At 43.1% G+C, this 15,712-nt stretch overlaps 1 protein-coding gene across 1 annotated transcript; it reads right to left on the bottom strand.

Annotated features, from left to right (window-relative positions):
- Window positions 1-747: 747 nt before the first annotated feature.
- On the bottom strand, window positions 748-11,786 carry TMED7 (transmembrane p24 trafficking protein 7). Its single transcript, XM_036078984.2, has 3 exons — window positions 11,287-11,786; window positions 6,141-6,386; window positions 748-2,182 (listed from the first exon to the last, which is right to left on the bottom strand). The coding sequence occupies exons 1-3, from the start codon at window positions 11,476-11,478 to the stop codon at window positions 1,946-1,948; spliced, it is 675 nt and encodes a 224-aa protein (XP_035934877.1). The 5' UTR covers window positions 11,479-11,786; the 3' UTR covers window positions 748-1,945.
- Window positions 11,787-15,712: the final 3,926 nt, after the last annotated feature.

The following is a 15,712-nucleotide window of genomic DNA, read 5'->3' as shown; positions in this document are numbered from 1 at the left end:
TATGCTAAACTCCGTGCACTGATGATACCTGACTCTGCCTCATTATGGTGTTAAGTGTCCGAAGTCAACAGAGCAGACCGGTAGCCAGAGAGGACGACAAGGGACGCACGCCCGTGCTTATCAATCACATTAACGCTAGTGCTGAAAACGTGCAAATCTAAATCTAGAGGGACACTTAGAAAGCTGCACGGCAACTCCACTGCAAGAACCCAAATAGGTAAATCTGCAAAATCTGAGACTTCCAGTTCCTGATACACAGTTTAAGGAGTTGCTATTTGGTCTTGGAAATTCTTAGAATTCAAGGGTTGAAAATGGTTCGTCCCTTGCTACACTGTGGCAACTGAAATTAGCAAGCATGACAACTATGAATTTGTTCTGCTCTTACACGCAGAAATGTATATGCTTTTTGAAGACAGTTAAAGACAGGTTAGCATTAAGAGTTAACTTCTAGTCCACAGTGATAAGTGACTCGAACTGCTATTCTATTCTAGCTATGTGCCACTTACCAGAATCTCTACAATAGGACAGTCTTGCTCAACACTCATCACTCTTGGGTGGGGGAGGGAGGCAGGGCACAAAGCAGTTGCCTTTTTTTTTTTTTTTTTTAACAGCAGAAAAGCTTTAAACACCTATAGAGTTTCGTATTTGTCTTGTATTCTCTTCTGGAATACCTGAACAAATCTGACAAATCAATCAGCTCAGTCTACACAAGTTATAAAATACAAACACAGTCTAAACCCTATAGTGTACAGAATACGCACTGTTTAATAGTCATTAAATGCAGTACAATCGATGAAGATGATCAAATGAGAAACACACGGCAGTCTAAAGTTTCAAATCGTCTTCGGGTGGCTGACCAGAGATTGTACAAATTACATGTGCAAGACAAAAACCAAAAACCAAACCAAACCAAAACAAAAAAGAAAGACAGAAAGAAAAAACCAAAGAAACTAACTTCTCAGTGCATCACACCCATCAGGATAAAATATATGGCACTTTTACAATATGAATATTACAACTGTTAATTTAAGCCGGGAATGACTCAGACACTGAAGCCACATTAGGGCACGAACCAGCCAATCAAAATGTTAAAACAAAACAGACCACCTTTTTTCTTTGTAAAAGCAATGAAAATGTAGTAATGTGCGGATAACTCGCTAAAACTTTTCTCATTTCACTTGCCTCCCACTATAGAATCTTAAGTTGTTCTGTAATTACTCTACCTGTTTTAACAGTCTGATTTTTAAGGCTTGTATAAACTGTTATACTATCGAAACATACTATTTTCTCTGTGATAAGAATGTCTTCATGAAAAAAAGAATGTATCTGCTTATAAATCACAGAATAAACACACAAAAAACCAAAAATCTGACATTTTCCAAGCTAGCAAGAAATAAATTTTACCATGATGCATCGATTTAAAGTTATATCAATATTAACTAACGTTTCCATGGTGGCTTCCCCCCCACCCCCAAATTAAACAGTGCAGAATAGGGCCTGGGCTACAGTTAATCACTTTTGGTTTTCTGAAAAACAAAACTGCACTATAAACAATTAAAAGGCAATTTTCTTCCTCCACAACACACAGATATTAAATTGAAGGTTTTTAAAATATCCACTACCTATAAGAAAAGTACTTTTAAATGGCCAGAAGAAATCAAAATACCAGTTTAGTGTGCGAAGAGTACATAGAAACAACCGAGAAAAGATCATTGGTGCTGACTATTGAACATGGGGAGCCCAAAGTAAGTTCCGAAGTTTTTCTACCTTTACAAATAAAAAAAGGTGTCCTTTCCACAGCTTGGGGATATGCACTGTACATCCCCCCACCAAGTGTATGAGTAAGGTTTAAAAATGTTGCCAACATTAAGTTCTTCGGTACCTAAAACTAATCAGAGGACAGCAATATCATGGTGGCGATGGTGCGTCAATTCTCAAAACGTAGTTAGGATCCGACTCGAGTTGTGGTGGTTCTCTTATCTGAGAAAAAGCTTTTCAGGAGAAATACCTGCCCTATGCTGACCACCAGGAGAATGAGGGCTTCCCCTACGGACCAGTAGGCCACTCTGGTATTTAGGTCTTCCGCTCGGCTTCGGCCTTGAGCTTCTCTCAAACGGAAATGAGTCTGATAGTCGATGACCGACTTTAGAGCTTCATGAATGGAGACACAGGCAGATTCCATCTAAAGAGAAAGATTCCCAGTTAGTATGGGTAATTCATCCTTCCATTTGATCTCCATTCCTCATTTGATCAGCCCGCTACTAAAGTGGCACTCGCTCGCTCACGCAGGTAGGCCCGTGGTGCTAGCAACGCTGTCCTCCCAGCCATCCCCACCAGGACGACCGGTAAAGCCAGAGACTCGGCAAGGCGGCGGCTTGCCCCACCTCGGAAAGTCACAGCTGTGGCACCTGTAAGGGACCAGATGGAACGCCGAGCCAACAGTAGCAGAAACACTTATTGGTCACAGTTGGCAGTTACAGAATTTCAAGTTCAGATTCTTGCATGAAGAAGGATTAGGAAGACAAGAATGGCAGGTTGGTAAATTTGATGAAGAAGAAGAATACAAATCAAAGCCCCGATATATGCAAAAATAAACCAAGTAGGACACAAAAATAGATTTAGTCAAAGTTATTAACTATTTTAAAAGCAGAGGAGTCTGAGAGTGATAGGTCAGAGCATCAATGTCTTTGTTTTTTAATTTACCAATTTGCTAAACATGTCTATGTCTCCTCCCTCCTGCCAGTCAACTGAGCCAATACAACTGTTCTCAACAGGAAGAGGTTTCAGTTTCACCGTGCATCAGTCTGTGAGTCTTCATCTGATGGCACTTTACCTTTCTACACATTCATCACATGATCTGCTTTGAGAAGGGTTAAATGTCTAAACCTTTTTTCTTACACATCACAGTGTAGTGGTTTTCTACTGCTGAAAACTTAATCCTAGTGATGAAATACTTTATTATTAAATTATACTTATTCTACATCACAAAGCATATATTAAGAATTTTAAAAATGATCTGAGGGTTTTTTCCCCTCATCACTAAGGAAGGAACATATATTGTGCACAGCCACACAAAAGAAAAATATTTCTATGACACAGGACAGTGACAAGGACCACTGAGTGGGAAGCAGGGGGAGGAAGGTGGTGAACATTACTATTTTCCTGTATTCTGGAAAACTCTCCAGTAAGTGACGTTTATCTTAGCAACCTTCCCACGTTCCTTTTTGCTCCTCTCTCTCCTTTTGGACCCCAACATCATTAAGCTAACTCAGTCACTATAATACCTGTATGTCACAAAGTTATTTGGACTCACGTCTCCTAAAGTGTTTAAACTTTTACAGCTTCTTCCCTCCTTTTACTAATAAATCCAAAGAATCTCTCAAAAGATTCTGGGAATATTTTTTTCCTGCCTTAATTTTAGTGAAGGAATATAGACACTAGAAAAGAATTCAAACATTTAATAAAGTTCTGTCAAAGTATGAAAGAAATCATTTATAAAAACAGTCCATTAAAATGCTTCTAAAAAGTGTGAGTAATTATGTGGTCCACAAATTCCATGTACCTATTAGGATACTCGAACGTTTTTGCTGTTGTTTTGTTTAGGCCCTTAGGAATCAAATATTAGCAGAGCTGTGCTAAAATGAATGACTTCTAATTTGTGGGAGGGGGCTACAGAGGTGCTTCCAGCCGATCTCTACTTTCCATGCATTCTCAGAGTGGTGAGTGGTACTAACCCTGGACATATGCATAAAAGCAAGGATCTGACACAAATTCAGAATGGTTAAGGATTCCCCTAAGCCCAACCTGGAGTGAGGGTTAAGAAGTGCTGGATGAAAGAAAATCACAGAAATTAAGGGACTAATTGCATGGATTCATATAATTTTTGAGACAGAAAATGTAGGGAAAAAAGGGAAACGCTAAGCGGAAATGTTCGTATTCAAGTTCATATTCAAAAGAGCACAGTACAACAAACCCTCATGTCAGTAACAAGCGCATGGCTAATCTTGTTTCACCAACACATATTCCTCACCTATTTTCCTCCCCGCTCCAATTAATTGAAGGCAAATCCCTTGTGTGTTATCATCTCAGCAGTACTCTTACACTTTATACTCATTTCTGAAAAGCAACGCTGAAAAGTGTAACCCCGGGAGCATTATCACACATCAAATAATCAAAAACAGTTTTTAAAATTTTTCAATAGAAAGTTAATGTTCAAATTTCCCCAAACATCTTAAAAAAGTTGTTTCCAAATCGGAATCCAAACAGCTCCGACACAATCATTTGGCTGATGTGTCGTTTAAGTCTTCTTGAATCTTTAGGTTCTCTTTCTGCTTCTTTCCCTTCCCATCTGTTGAAGAAATGGGTCCTCTGTCCTGTAGCATTTCCAACTTCCTGGGTTTTGCTGACCATATCCCCATGGTGTTCCTCCATCCTGTTTTTCTTACGAACTGGTAGTTGGAGCAAGAGACTTGAAGGGACTCAGATGGAATGTTCTGGGTGGGAACACCTCCCCAGCAATGTTGTGTACTTCATTAATGTGAAGACACACAGAAGACACACAATGCCTAGTCATCTCTCCATCTGGAAATGGTCATTAGGTTTAGGTGGTATCAGTGTGATCCAGTCACTATAAACCTCCCCTCAGCCTTTCACGGAGTGGTTTTAGCAGTGACCGGAAATCACGATCTACTCCAGATCCATCGTCTTATTAATAGGTGAAGAATGGTGATTTACAACAACTCTATAATTTTTCTGCATTTATCAGCTGGTAATTTTTTTCTATTCTAAGGTGTGAACAGCTGTTTTGTAAGTATCACTACCGTATGAGGGACTTACTAGCTTTTGAAAGGAGAAAAATAAGACTAAGATAAAAAATGTGAGATGAATAAAGGAGATTAATGGATACTGACTGCTTTATTACCATGCATTCCTTATATTTACCTATTAAGGTTTTTAGGGCAAGCTACCTTCTTATTCAAATTAAAATTCATGAAGCTTAAGTTATAAACAAAGGCCCCAAAGAAAAATCTTTTTACAAAGCAAAGTGCCACTCATACAGGATGCTAAAATACGAGAGAACATTTCTAAAAGTATGAGCATGAATACATCCTGTTAATGCTCACAGGAGGTTTAGAAATTAAGGTTCTTACACATTATTCAAAACTGCCTCTATCACCACGTGACTTTGGCCAACAGACTAACTAGAACCTGGGAAGAATGAAATACCAGTTTAAGGCCCTAACAAGTAGGTGGTAAATAATTCCTCTGGATATGTAATTGAGAATCTTTTAGATACAATCTAAGCTCCGACTATATTTAAACTAGAAATTAAAGAGCCCTTCTTACCACCTGAGCAGCATCTGTCCATCGACTTTAAATTTCTTTCCTTATCTTTCTCTCTTTAAGGTCTTCCTCAAAATAAAATCCAATCTATCTTTACCTTTCCTCTATTTTTTTTTAAAGATTGATTTATTTATTTTAGAGATGGCTGGGCAGAGGGAGAGAGATTATTCAAGCAGACTCCCCGCCAAGCACAGAGCCGGGAGCCCAACTCGGGGCTCAATCCCAGGGCCCTGAGATCAGGACCTGAGCCAAAATCAAGACTCAACTGCTTAACCAACTGAGCCACCCAGGTGCCCTTTAACTATTTTCTGTTAGATGACTTACCACTAATCTTTAATATTTTACTTTACGTTACAGCAAACATTATTCTAACAGCAGCGTAAATGGACACTAAATCCTGGTATAACACTACCCTGTGGCATATTTACATATCAATTAAGGCATCATTTTGTTTCCAGTTACAGCAACCTGCCAGGTTATGAAGTCGCATCCCTCCATGACTTCAGAATGCGGGAGCATGTCCAGTCTTCCTAAATGTCCTTTCCCACTGAAGTGACCCTCCTATTTCAAGGCTTATTTTCTTTACACTTAAAAGTTCATAAAATCCTTCAACAGTTGTTTTCACCAAAAATGTCCAAAATTCTCTGTGAAATGCTTAATCTATTGTAAGAATTAAGACAGATCTTAAAGACTGTGTAAAAGTCTCAAAATTCTGTATTCGTCAATAAGTTAAGGCATATTAATTTATGCTCCCCCCCTCTTTAAACACACCACTATATTGCTGACATTTTATTTACCTGGGTAAGAGCACTGACTCGGTTCTCGCTAGGAAACAAAGGTGGGTCCTCTCCAACTTGAAAATCAAAATAGACGGTTTTGTGTGTGAAAGTAGAAAATTCATTGCTGAAACAAAATTTGTATGTCCCATTTTTGGAGGCTGTGAAGGTAAAGCTATCATACTGTTTCTTCATCTCTTTGTATAACACATTACCATCGGGATCTTCTAACCGACAGTCTACATCATAGTGACCGCCAGTAATCACCTATGGAGGGAGAGAGGAAAAAGGAAGATATCACTGCAACTAACAAGTTTGAGAAAGCAATCAGATTTCCTGTTAAAATGACAATAAGGCTATCGGCAAAGGACTTTCCCTATCACAGGCAATTTTACATTTTTTTCTTTCTAGCAATGGATGGAATTTGGGAGGCAGATGTCAGTTCAAGCTTTATAGAAACGGAACAAATTTCCTTGTGACAGTAGAGAGGGAACTAGCTAACCAGCCAGATGACTGTTCAAGTTAAGGGAGGGCTCTTACATCACTTGATTCTCCCAAGGGCCCTACAAGAGAGGGTTTTCACCCTCCCATCTGACAAGCTGAGAAACGGAGTTAAGACAAGCAACCTACCCAAGATTGCTCATCTAGCAAAAGGCAGAGGCAGAACCTGAACTCCAAAGTCAGACTCTTGACCCTTAAGCTCACTGCCATGTAATATTTTCCCTCCCCAAATTTTCTCCCCTGGTTTCCTCTCTGCACCATCCAAGCACACACACGGATAGTGTGGTGAAGTAGGAACGGAGATCGGTCCTTGGCATGCCACCCAAGCATGTTTCTATTATAGAACTTCAACTCATTTCACTGCCAAATTACGAACAGGTTTGTTTCGTAAGTGCTTCTATAGGTCAGTTATATGGAATTTGATACACATTTTGTTTTGAACTACATTATGAACTGAATAGGCTTGTGGGCTATTCGAAGAGTTTATCATTATTTTACAAACTTGTTCCCCAGAGAAACATTAAGGACTAAACTATATTGTTTGTACACTTGTGATTAAAACAAAAACAAAACAGAACAAAACAAAAGCAAACAAATCTTCCACTTATCTGGAAAGCTTGTATTATAGGGCAATCACATGTGAAAGGAAAGCCAGGGGTAAATGAAATGTTCTGAAGAGGATTCTGGAGCTGTTTTGAAGGGCTTATGTTTAATCAGTTACAGTTTATAGGCCACTGGGGTTGCACAGAAGGGAGGGAGATTTTTCCTGAGGTAACGGGACAGGCATAGTCAGAAAAGGATTAGGGAGGAGAAAAGCCTCCTTATAGGAGCAAGAATTAAGCGGGAAGAGAGAGGGAGGGACATAGGAAAGAAGGGGCGCTGGCTGCAAAGTTGGGAATGATGTGAGAGACATGGGTTTGAGGGCTGAGATGGGGGCAGCAGGGGCACAAGCCTGTACTTTCAGGCTTGAACCCTCTTGGTTAGCGTAATATTGACATTCTAGGTCTGTAGGACAGAGATTAAACTTTGCACTTCAAAGAAGGACTGGCTGCTAATGTGACCTTTTGTCACTTAGGAGACAGGATGGACAACTGAACTAACTACAAGATCACTGTGATAATTAAATGAAGTATAATTATGTACTTAGGGAACTGCAAAAATATGCAAATATTAACATAGGGATATAATGTTTCGACATAAAAAGTGTCTTAACAATTGGGCATTTACCACTTCTCCAAATGTCAACCACCTTTCCTCCAGGTGAAAATCATGACTTCATTTTTATATACCCAAGTGTTCACGTGTGGCCGCTGTACTTTGAATCGTCAAATGTGTTCACAAACGGAAGAGGACCAGACTTGATCACCATGCCACTTTTCCTCCATCAAACTTTAAAACAAATGATCTTATTTCAGATAAAAAGTACCCCTTCACAATCTGCCTGGTCATGGAAATTAGAAACTGGGAATCATCCCAAACTGAGTGTCCCTACTTGTCCAGTTCTCACAGAAATCTCCTGACGTTACTGCCTCTCTCAAATTCATCCTCTCTCTTCCATTCCTAATCCACAGCCTAGACAGGACTAAAGCCACAACTTCCTAAAAGGTCTTCCCACAACCCGATCTCTCCTCCCTCTAACCCAGGGGTTCGTTCTCCACCTCAGCTCCCTTAGGGCTGGATAATTCTTTGCGGGAGTTGGGCAGCCTCTCTGGTTTCCATCCTCCAGATGCCAGTAACACCTGCCCCACATGTCTGGGGGGGCAATCTCCCCACCTCCCTATTTGCTTAAAACCTTTTCTCAATTCCTGTGGCCTCCAAAAAAATCCAAACCTGTTAACAATGCCACACCACTCCTCTGCACCTCCTTCAAGGTAGCCTCGGCACCTCTTTTATACCCTTCCTGACTCTGTGTTCCAAAAATAGCAGAGCGAACAAGTCTTTGTTCTACACCCGCAGGAACAGCGGCAGGTTAAACAGGTCCTGTCTGCTAAAGAATCAGGACCCCCAATGACAATGCTTACCACTTTACAGCTTATTACAGGAAAAGAATATAAACTACCAGAGTCAAAAGCTGTCTCACAGAAAGAGGTTGGGAGGTTAGGTGCGGTCCTTTGTCCTCCCTCTCTGAGGACTGGAGCCGGACACAGACTCTTGGATTAGGAACCACCCAAGTGTGCAAGGAACATCTTGGAACCAGGGAGCCCAAAATCAAGGACTGGCTGGGTTTTTTCTATTTTGCTGGTCACATTGACATATTCCTACCATGGAACCAGTCTCAACAGCACGGCCTTTTCGGGGGGCAGTTTCACCAAGACTGTTTCATCATCAATCTCACTATTACCAAGAAACAGTGCTGACAAACTGGTAGGAACCACCCCTAAAGCCCTTGGACCCACAGTTACAATGCAACACTATTACTCGCTGTATTTGTGTGGGCTCAAGCTGATTTCAGGAATTGAGTCTCACAAACTACCTGCCTAGGATGTCCTTTCCCCTCTGCCATCTTGTAGAGTAACTCCCATTTCTCCTAGACACAACTCAAACATCAGCCCCTCTGCCACCTTTCCCTGATGACCCCTCCGCCTCTGGCCAGCACGGTACCAAGTGTGCACTTTCACTGTTGCATTTAATACTGTATGACTGTAATGTGTTCATGGAAGCTCCCGGAGGTCAAGGTCAGTCTTACTGATCTTTGGGAGGTGCTGTATAAAATAAAGGAGTTAAGAATTTAACCTGGGACTGCATACGGATTCTGCTACTGGCTAAGTTTTGTGACCCTGGGTTTAAAGCTTTCAAAGCCTCAGCTTCATAAGTAAAAAAGAAGTAAGAACTGTATCTATTTCCTATGGAGTTGTCCTGAGAATTAAGTAACATACCTGAAATACTTGGCATACTGTCTGCTACGTAACAGATGCTAATTTTTTTTAGCCCGGAATAGTAGTGGTAGTATTCTCAGCACCAAGCACACTGTCTGACGCTGACACCTGAAATACTCACCCTTTTATATTACAATTCCTGCTATCTTGTTTTCTGTCCCCTGGCTCTAATCCATGAAGTTCAACAAAACCGAAGGGTGATCCTCAGCCTCCCTCCCTTCACTCATAGAAGCCAAATCATCACCAAGTCCTGCTGATTTCACCTACTAACTTCTCTCCAATCCCTTCACTCTTCTCCTTCCCCACACCTCCCACCCTAGAAGCCTGGACCACTCGCACAGGCTGTCTTCCACAGCCACTCTCCAACACTCTAATACTTTCTCTACCTGCACAACTGAATATCCACACAGCTACCAAAAATACCTGGATCACAGCACTGCACGGCTTACAACCCTCTGAGGGCTTTCCCATCTCTTAGGAAAAACTAAAATCCTTAACTAGGCCAGCAAGGCACATGGTCTGGCCTCTGACCTCCCTTCCTCTAGCTCCTTATTCCCAACTATCCTGGATCTCTCGATGGTCCTCAAGTACCCAGTCACTCTTGCAAAAGTCAGTCTTCCCTCACCCTCCTTACCAAAGTATTTACAACCAATCCTTTAGAGTTGAGCTTAAAATCACTTCCTAAAGGAAGCCCTCATCGATCCCAAAGATCAGACCATTTTATCTATTTTCGGCTCTTAAAGCACAGTCTTTTTTTTTTTTTTTAAAGATTTTATTTATTCATGAGAGACAGGGAGAGAGGGGGAGAGAGAGAGAGAGAGAGAGAGAGAGAGAGAGAGAGAGAGAGGCAGAGGGAGAAGCAGGCTCCCTGCTGAGCAGGGAGCCCGATGCGGGACTCAATCACAGGACCCTGGGATCATGACCTGAGCCGAAGGCAGACGCTTAACCATCTGAGCCACCCAGGCGCCCTTAAAGCACCGTCTTGATGAATGAGCAGGTACTAAGACAAGGGAAGGATGAGTAAGGAATCAAGAATGACGGCAGTGACCCTATCCATTTGGACCACTTCTGTAATCACCAGCACCTACCACTCAACAGCTGCTCAAATATGTTAAGTCAGTCTACCAAGAAAAACAGAAATAAAGACTGTTGTAACAAACTTAAAAAACCACATTCTGTGAAATAAAGTTTGTTTTCTATAAAATCCCAAAGACGAAAAGGGGCCTCTCACTGATCACAGCCCTTTGCAGAACGAAGTGTTGTTCTACACTACACCTCTGGCAGGTGCTCATCCAGCCTCCAACGGAGCTCTTCCTATGACAGGGACAGAATTCACCAAAAGTCCTAGGAACATCAATGGAAAAACTGAAAAGCAGTGGAATGAGATACTGGCAGTACTTTAAATCTGATTAAAGTGGAGGTGGGGGTCAGGGAGAGTAGGGGACCGGACACTGAGCACCACAGCACAGGAAGAACTTTTTTTTTTTTTAAAGGATAGTCTTCTAAGGAGGAAAGTTCAGTAGGCGTTAAAACGAAGGGCATTAGAGCATGAAGGAAAAGTCACGGCCACAGGAAGCATTTCTGGGCTTCACTCATCTTCCTATCTGGTCTAAAATGGCTCTCGCCCCAGGCTTAGAACAGGAAAGGCAAATGCCCCGCTTCGGCTACCTAGAGGTGATTCCTCAGCCAAAGAATGGAAAAACCTCGGCAGGAGGGAGTCCGCAAGCAGGCTGCAGCCCCGGCCCCGGAACCGCGAGCTGGGGCCCCTGGACTTGGAGAGCACCGAGTACCTGGAACTCGAGGGTGCACTTGGTGCCCTGCGTGATGTCCTCGTAGAAACACTGCTTGGCATTGTCCGGCAGCTCGAAGGTGATCTCGGAGGCGCTGCCGGGCCCCGGCACCAGCAGCAGCAGCGCGAGCAGCCTGCAGCCCCAACGGCCCGCGGCGGCCGCCCAGCGCGGCGCGGACCCCAGCCCCGGCATCCCGAGGCGACGGCGGCGGCCTCAACGGAGCTGCCGGGAGACGCGGGGTCAGGCCTGCGCGGACTCGCCGCGCGCGGCAGGCCTCAGCCCGGGCGGCCCGCGAAGACGCACGGCAGAGTCGCTCCGAGCCTCGGAGAGATTCGGGAGGAGGGACGAGCCGCTGGGTCCCGGCGAGCGGTGCGCAGGGACCGTGACCAGGCGCCGGGAACGACCCACGGAGCAAAGATAAAGCCGGCAAAACACGGGCGGAAAAAGGCCTGAAATGGCCGGAAGTGGGGCGAGTGCCTGGTAAAAGGGGGCGGAGCCTGAGGCACCTGCTCCAGCAACCCGGATGTGCTCTCCCCGGCAGAGGCGGAGAGGCGTTGGAGTGTGTACGTGGAAGCTCGCGAGACGTCGGCTTGGTTTCCGTCGGCGCCGGAGGCGCGGGGCGGGGCCATCGTGTTGAACGTGGCGGGGCGGGGCCAGAGAAAAGGGTGGGTCCCGCTGGTGTCTAGGTGGGGCGTGCTGCCCGCCGGTACCGCTTCAACCTCCCTGCTTCCGCGTTGGCTTCTGTACAATGAGGATAATACTACCTAACCCAGAGCATTATTACAAGGCTTCAGTACTTGCAAAAAATACCTTACTTTTTCATATTGTAAGCACTAAGTCAGCTTTCATTAAATAAAAGCAGACATCAAGTGAGCGCTCCTTATCATCAGGCACCGCGCTAAGCCTATTACACGTCTTTGGATCCCTCTGTACAGGCGGGTATTATGACACCTGTTTTAGTGATGAGTAAATTGAGGATCCAGAAAGTTGAGTGATGACACCCTGGTTTATGTTGGAGTGCTTTTAAAAAATAGTACGGAATAGGGGCGCCTGGGTGGCTCAGTCACTGAGCGTCTGCCTTCGGCTCAGTTCATGATCCCAGGGTCCTGGGATCGAGCCCCTCATCGGGCTCCCTGCTCCGCGGGAAGCCTGCTTCTCCCTCTCCCACTCCCCCTGCTTGTGTTCCCTCTCTCACTGTCTCTCTCTGTCAAATAAATAAAATCTTTAAAAAAAATAGTAGGTAATATTAATAGTAACTAACAGGTGTTGATTTCTTAAATTATACATTTTCTTGTGCATATAAACACAAATTAGGGATCATTCCGTTTTTTAAATAAATGACCATGGTGAGGCTCATGACTTGAAGATGATCAGCAGAGGGTGGTAGAGGGCTTTATGAGAGGTAAATAGAGCGAGGTGGGTAGGCGCCAGGCAGGGAAGTGAGGGAGGTGGGTGCAGAGGCAGGGTGGGGGTGAGGGGTGTTGGTAAGGGGAAGATGCAGGACCTCCAGTGTCTTGGGGTGCCCAAAGCCTCCGCAATGGGGAAAGGAGCCCTGAGGAGATAAGATTTGGAGGAGATGGCACCGTGGTGACAACTGGGCCAGAGACAGAAGCATTATTTGTGTCTATGGGAGGAAGGAAGAATGAATTTCAAAGTAGGAACATGGGTTCTATTTTCTTTTCTTTTTTTAAGATTTTATTTATTCATTTGACAGAGAGAGAGAGAACAAGCAGGGGGAGCAGCAGAGAGAGAGAGAGAGAGAAGCAGGTTCTCCGCTGAGCAGGGAGCCCGATGTGGGACTCGATCCCAAGACCCCGGGATCATGACCTGAGCTGAAGGCAGACGTCCAATGGACTAAGCCACCCAGGCGCCCTGGGTCCTATTTTCTAACTTGTGACTTTGCGCAAGTGCACACCACCGGATAGGCAACATTTAAAGTGTAACAATACCAGACGTTAGCCAGCAGCTTGTGGAGCAACAAGATCGCTCAGGCACCGCTAGTCCATGTGTCATGTGATACAAACCACAAACAGTGTGGCATTATCTAGCAAAGCAGGAGATACACACATATGCCTAGAAATTCCACTTTGCATATATTTTTAAGTGTACACTTTAGAGCAGTGCTTCTCAAAGTGTGCCCCAAAGACCCCTGGGAGCCTCTGAAACCCTCCCAGGGGCGTCTGAGATTATCGGTGTAGAGGTTTTTATTCATCATATATCTCAACCGAAACAACAAATAATGGATTGAAATAAAAAAGCAGGGGCTCCTGGGTGGCTCAGTCGTTGGGTGTCTTCCTTTGGCTGGGGTCCTGATCCCAGGGTCCTGGGCTCCCTGCTCGGCGGGAAGCCTGCTTCTCCCTCTCCCACTCCCCCTGCTTGTGTTCCCTCTCTCGCTGTGTCTCTCTCTGTCAAATAAATAAAATCTTTAAAAAAAAAAAAAAAAAAAGCGTCTGCCTTCAACTCAGGTCATGATCCCACGGTCCTGGGACCGAGCTCCCAGCTCCTGGGCAGTGGGGGTGGGGGGTGGGGGGTGGGGGGGGTCTGCTTCTCCCTCTCCCACTCCCCCTGCTTGTGTTCCCTCTCTCGCTGTCTCTCTCTCTGTCAAATAAATAAATAAAATCTTAAAAAAAAAAAGTAAAAAAGCAGATAAGCACCCAGCTCCTTGTATGAATCAAGATATTAAAGAGATTTACAAAAATATGCAGCAATATCACTCACCACTAAATTTTTATTTGGAAAATATAGCTATTTTTCATTTAAAATGTGTTATTTATGTTGACATGTATAGCGGGTTGAATTGTGTCCCTTAAAAACACATGTCTGAGTCCTAACTCCACATCTCAGTGAATGAGACCTTACTTGGAAATAGGGTTTGTTTTTTGTTTTTTGTTTTTGCAGAAGTAATTAAGTTAAGGATCTAGGATGGTCCCTAAATCCGGTGACCTGTGTCCTTATAAAAGAAAGGAGAGGGACATTACGGACACGCCAACACAGACACACGGGGAGGATGCCATGTGAAGTCAAAAGCAGAGATTGGAGTGACAGGTCTACAAGCCAAGGGATGCCAAGAATTGCCCACAGCTACCAGCAGCTAGGAGAAAGGCCTGGAATATTCTCATGAAGGAACCAACCCTGGCAACACTTTAATTTCAGACATCTGGTCTCCACGACCCCGAGAGAAGAAATTTCTGTTGTTTTAGTTCACTACATTTGTGGAAATTTGTTATGGCAGTCTCAGGAAACGATTAGAACATGTAATGGGTTTATTATTGTTATTTTAAATGAATTAGATACGAGATGTTTTTAAGCGTCTCAGATCTCAATAACTTCAAATTAAAATTTTTTTAATTACTTAATTTCATGTACTTTAATTTTTAAATTGTAAGATTCTGGGATCAAAATTTGCTTTAGAGAAATGCTCGCACAAGTATACTGGGATACATATATAAGAATATTTAAAGCCAAAGCCTAGTCATAGTCCTAAACTGGAAATACCCCAAATATCCTTAAATTGGGGTACATTCATAAAATGGGACATGACATAACAATAAGAGTGAACAGAGTACAGTTACCTAGGACAGTTTGGGGGAATCTTATAAACGTAATGCAAAATAAGCTAGGCAAAAAGGAGATCGCACATAACATAAAGGCTGACAGTAGGCATAACTAAAGGATGCTGTTTCCCCTAATATATGGTGAAATTATCCAAAGAAGTAAGGGGATAATTATCTCAAAAGTCAAGATAGTGGGGAAAGATGGGGTAATAAGGAAGAAGCAACGCAAGATGGGGAAGGGGGGTCCCTCCTTGCTGATCATATACTCTTTTTCTTGAACTCGGGGGCCGTTATATGTATTTTCACTTTATAATTACTCATTAAGCTTATATATGTTTGATATACTTTTCTGTATGTGGGTTCGACTTCACAATCAAAGGAGAAAAAAATTAATATGCAAAAGTGGGAAGTGGGTGTGAGGGAAGAATTGTGTTTTTTGCAAGTCAACCTACCCAATTGGGTAAGGGCAGAAAAGGAATAAAACTAGATCCTTGCCGTTGGAGTGTTCATAATCTAGAAAATATACATTTGATTTTGTTCCAGATTTTGAATTTTTTCCCTCATTTCTAAGAATTATTATAAGAACCAGTGAAGGTATATGCGAAAAAGCTTTATAAAATACACAAATTGGTATAGTCTTTATGTTGGATACACACACTTCCTAGAAACTACACAATATTACAAGGAAAAAATAAACTATGATTTGTTCAGTTTACAGTGAACACCTCAATGGAAATTTTGACCCAAACTGTCTTTGAGCCTACATGGTCTTAAATCCCTTCCTAATAGGAAATGTGGTGTCATGCAGCGTTAGGCAAGTTACCTAACCCTTCTGATGCCGTTTCTTCATTCATCAAGTGGAAGTAATAACA

The sequence above is a fragment of the Halichoerus grypus genome, chromosome 2 (assembly GCF_964656455.1).
Source record: "Halichoerus grypus chromosome 2, mHalGry1.hap1.1, whole genome shotgun sequence".
NCBI lineage: Eukaryota > Metazoa > Chordata > Mammalia > Carnivora > Phocidae > Halichoerus > Halichoerus grypus.
This window is presented reverse-complemented; position numbering and strand designations above follow the sequence as displayed.

What these genes read in the sequence shown, in the direction of transcription:
- TMED7 (XM_036078984.2), bottom strand. Translation starts at nt 11,478, where the DNA reads ATGCCGGGGCTGGGGTCCGCGCCGCGCTGGGCGGCCGCCGCGGGCCGT. An exon ending in AGTGCACCCTCGAGTTCCAG is followed by an intron (nt 6,387 to 11,286) that starts GTACTCGGTGCT and finishes CTCCCTCCATAG; the next exon opens with GTGATTACTGGCGGTCACTA. An exon ending in GAGTCAGTGCTCTTACCCAG is followed by an intron (nt 2,183 to 6,140) that starts GTAAATAAAATG and finishes CTTTCTCTTTAG; the next exon opens with ATGGAATCTGCCTGTGTCTC.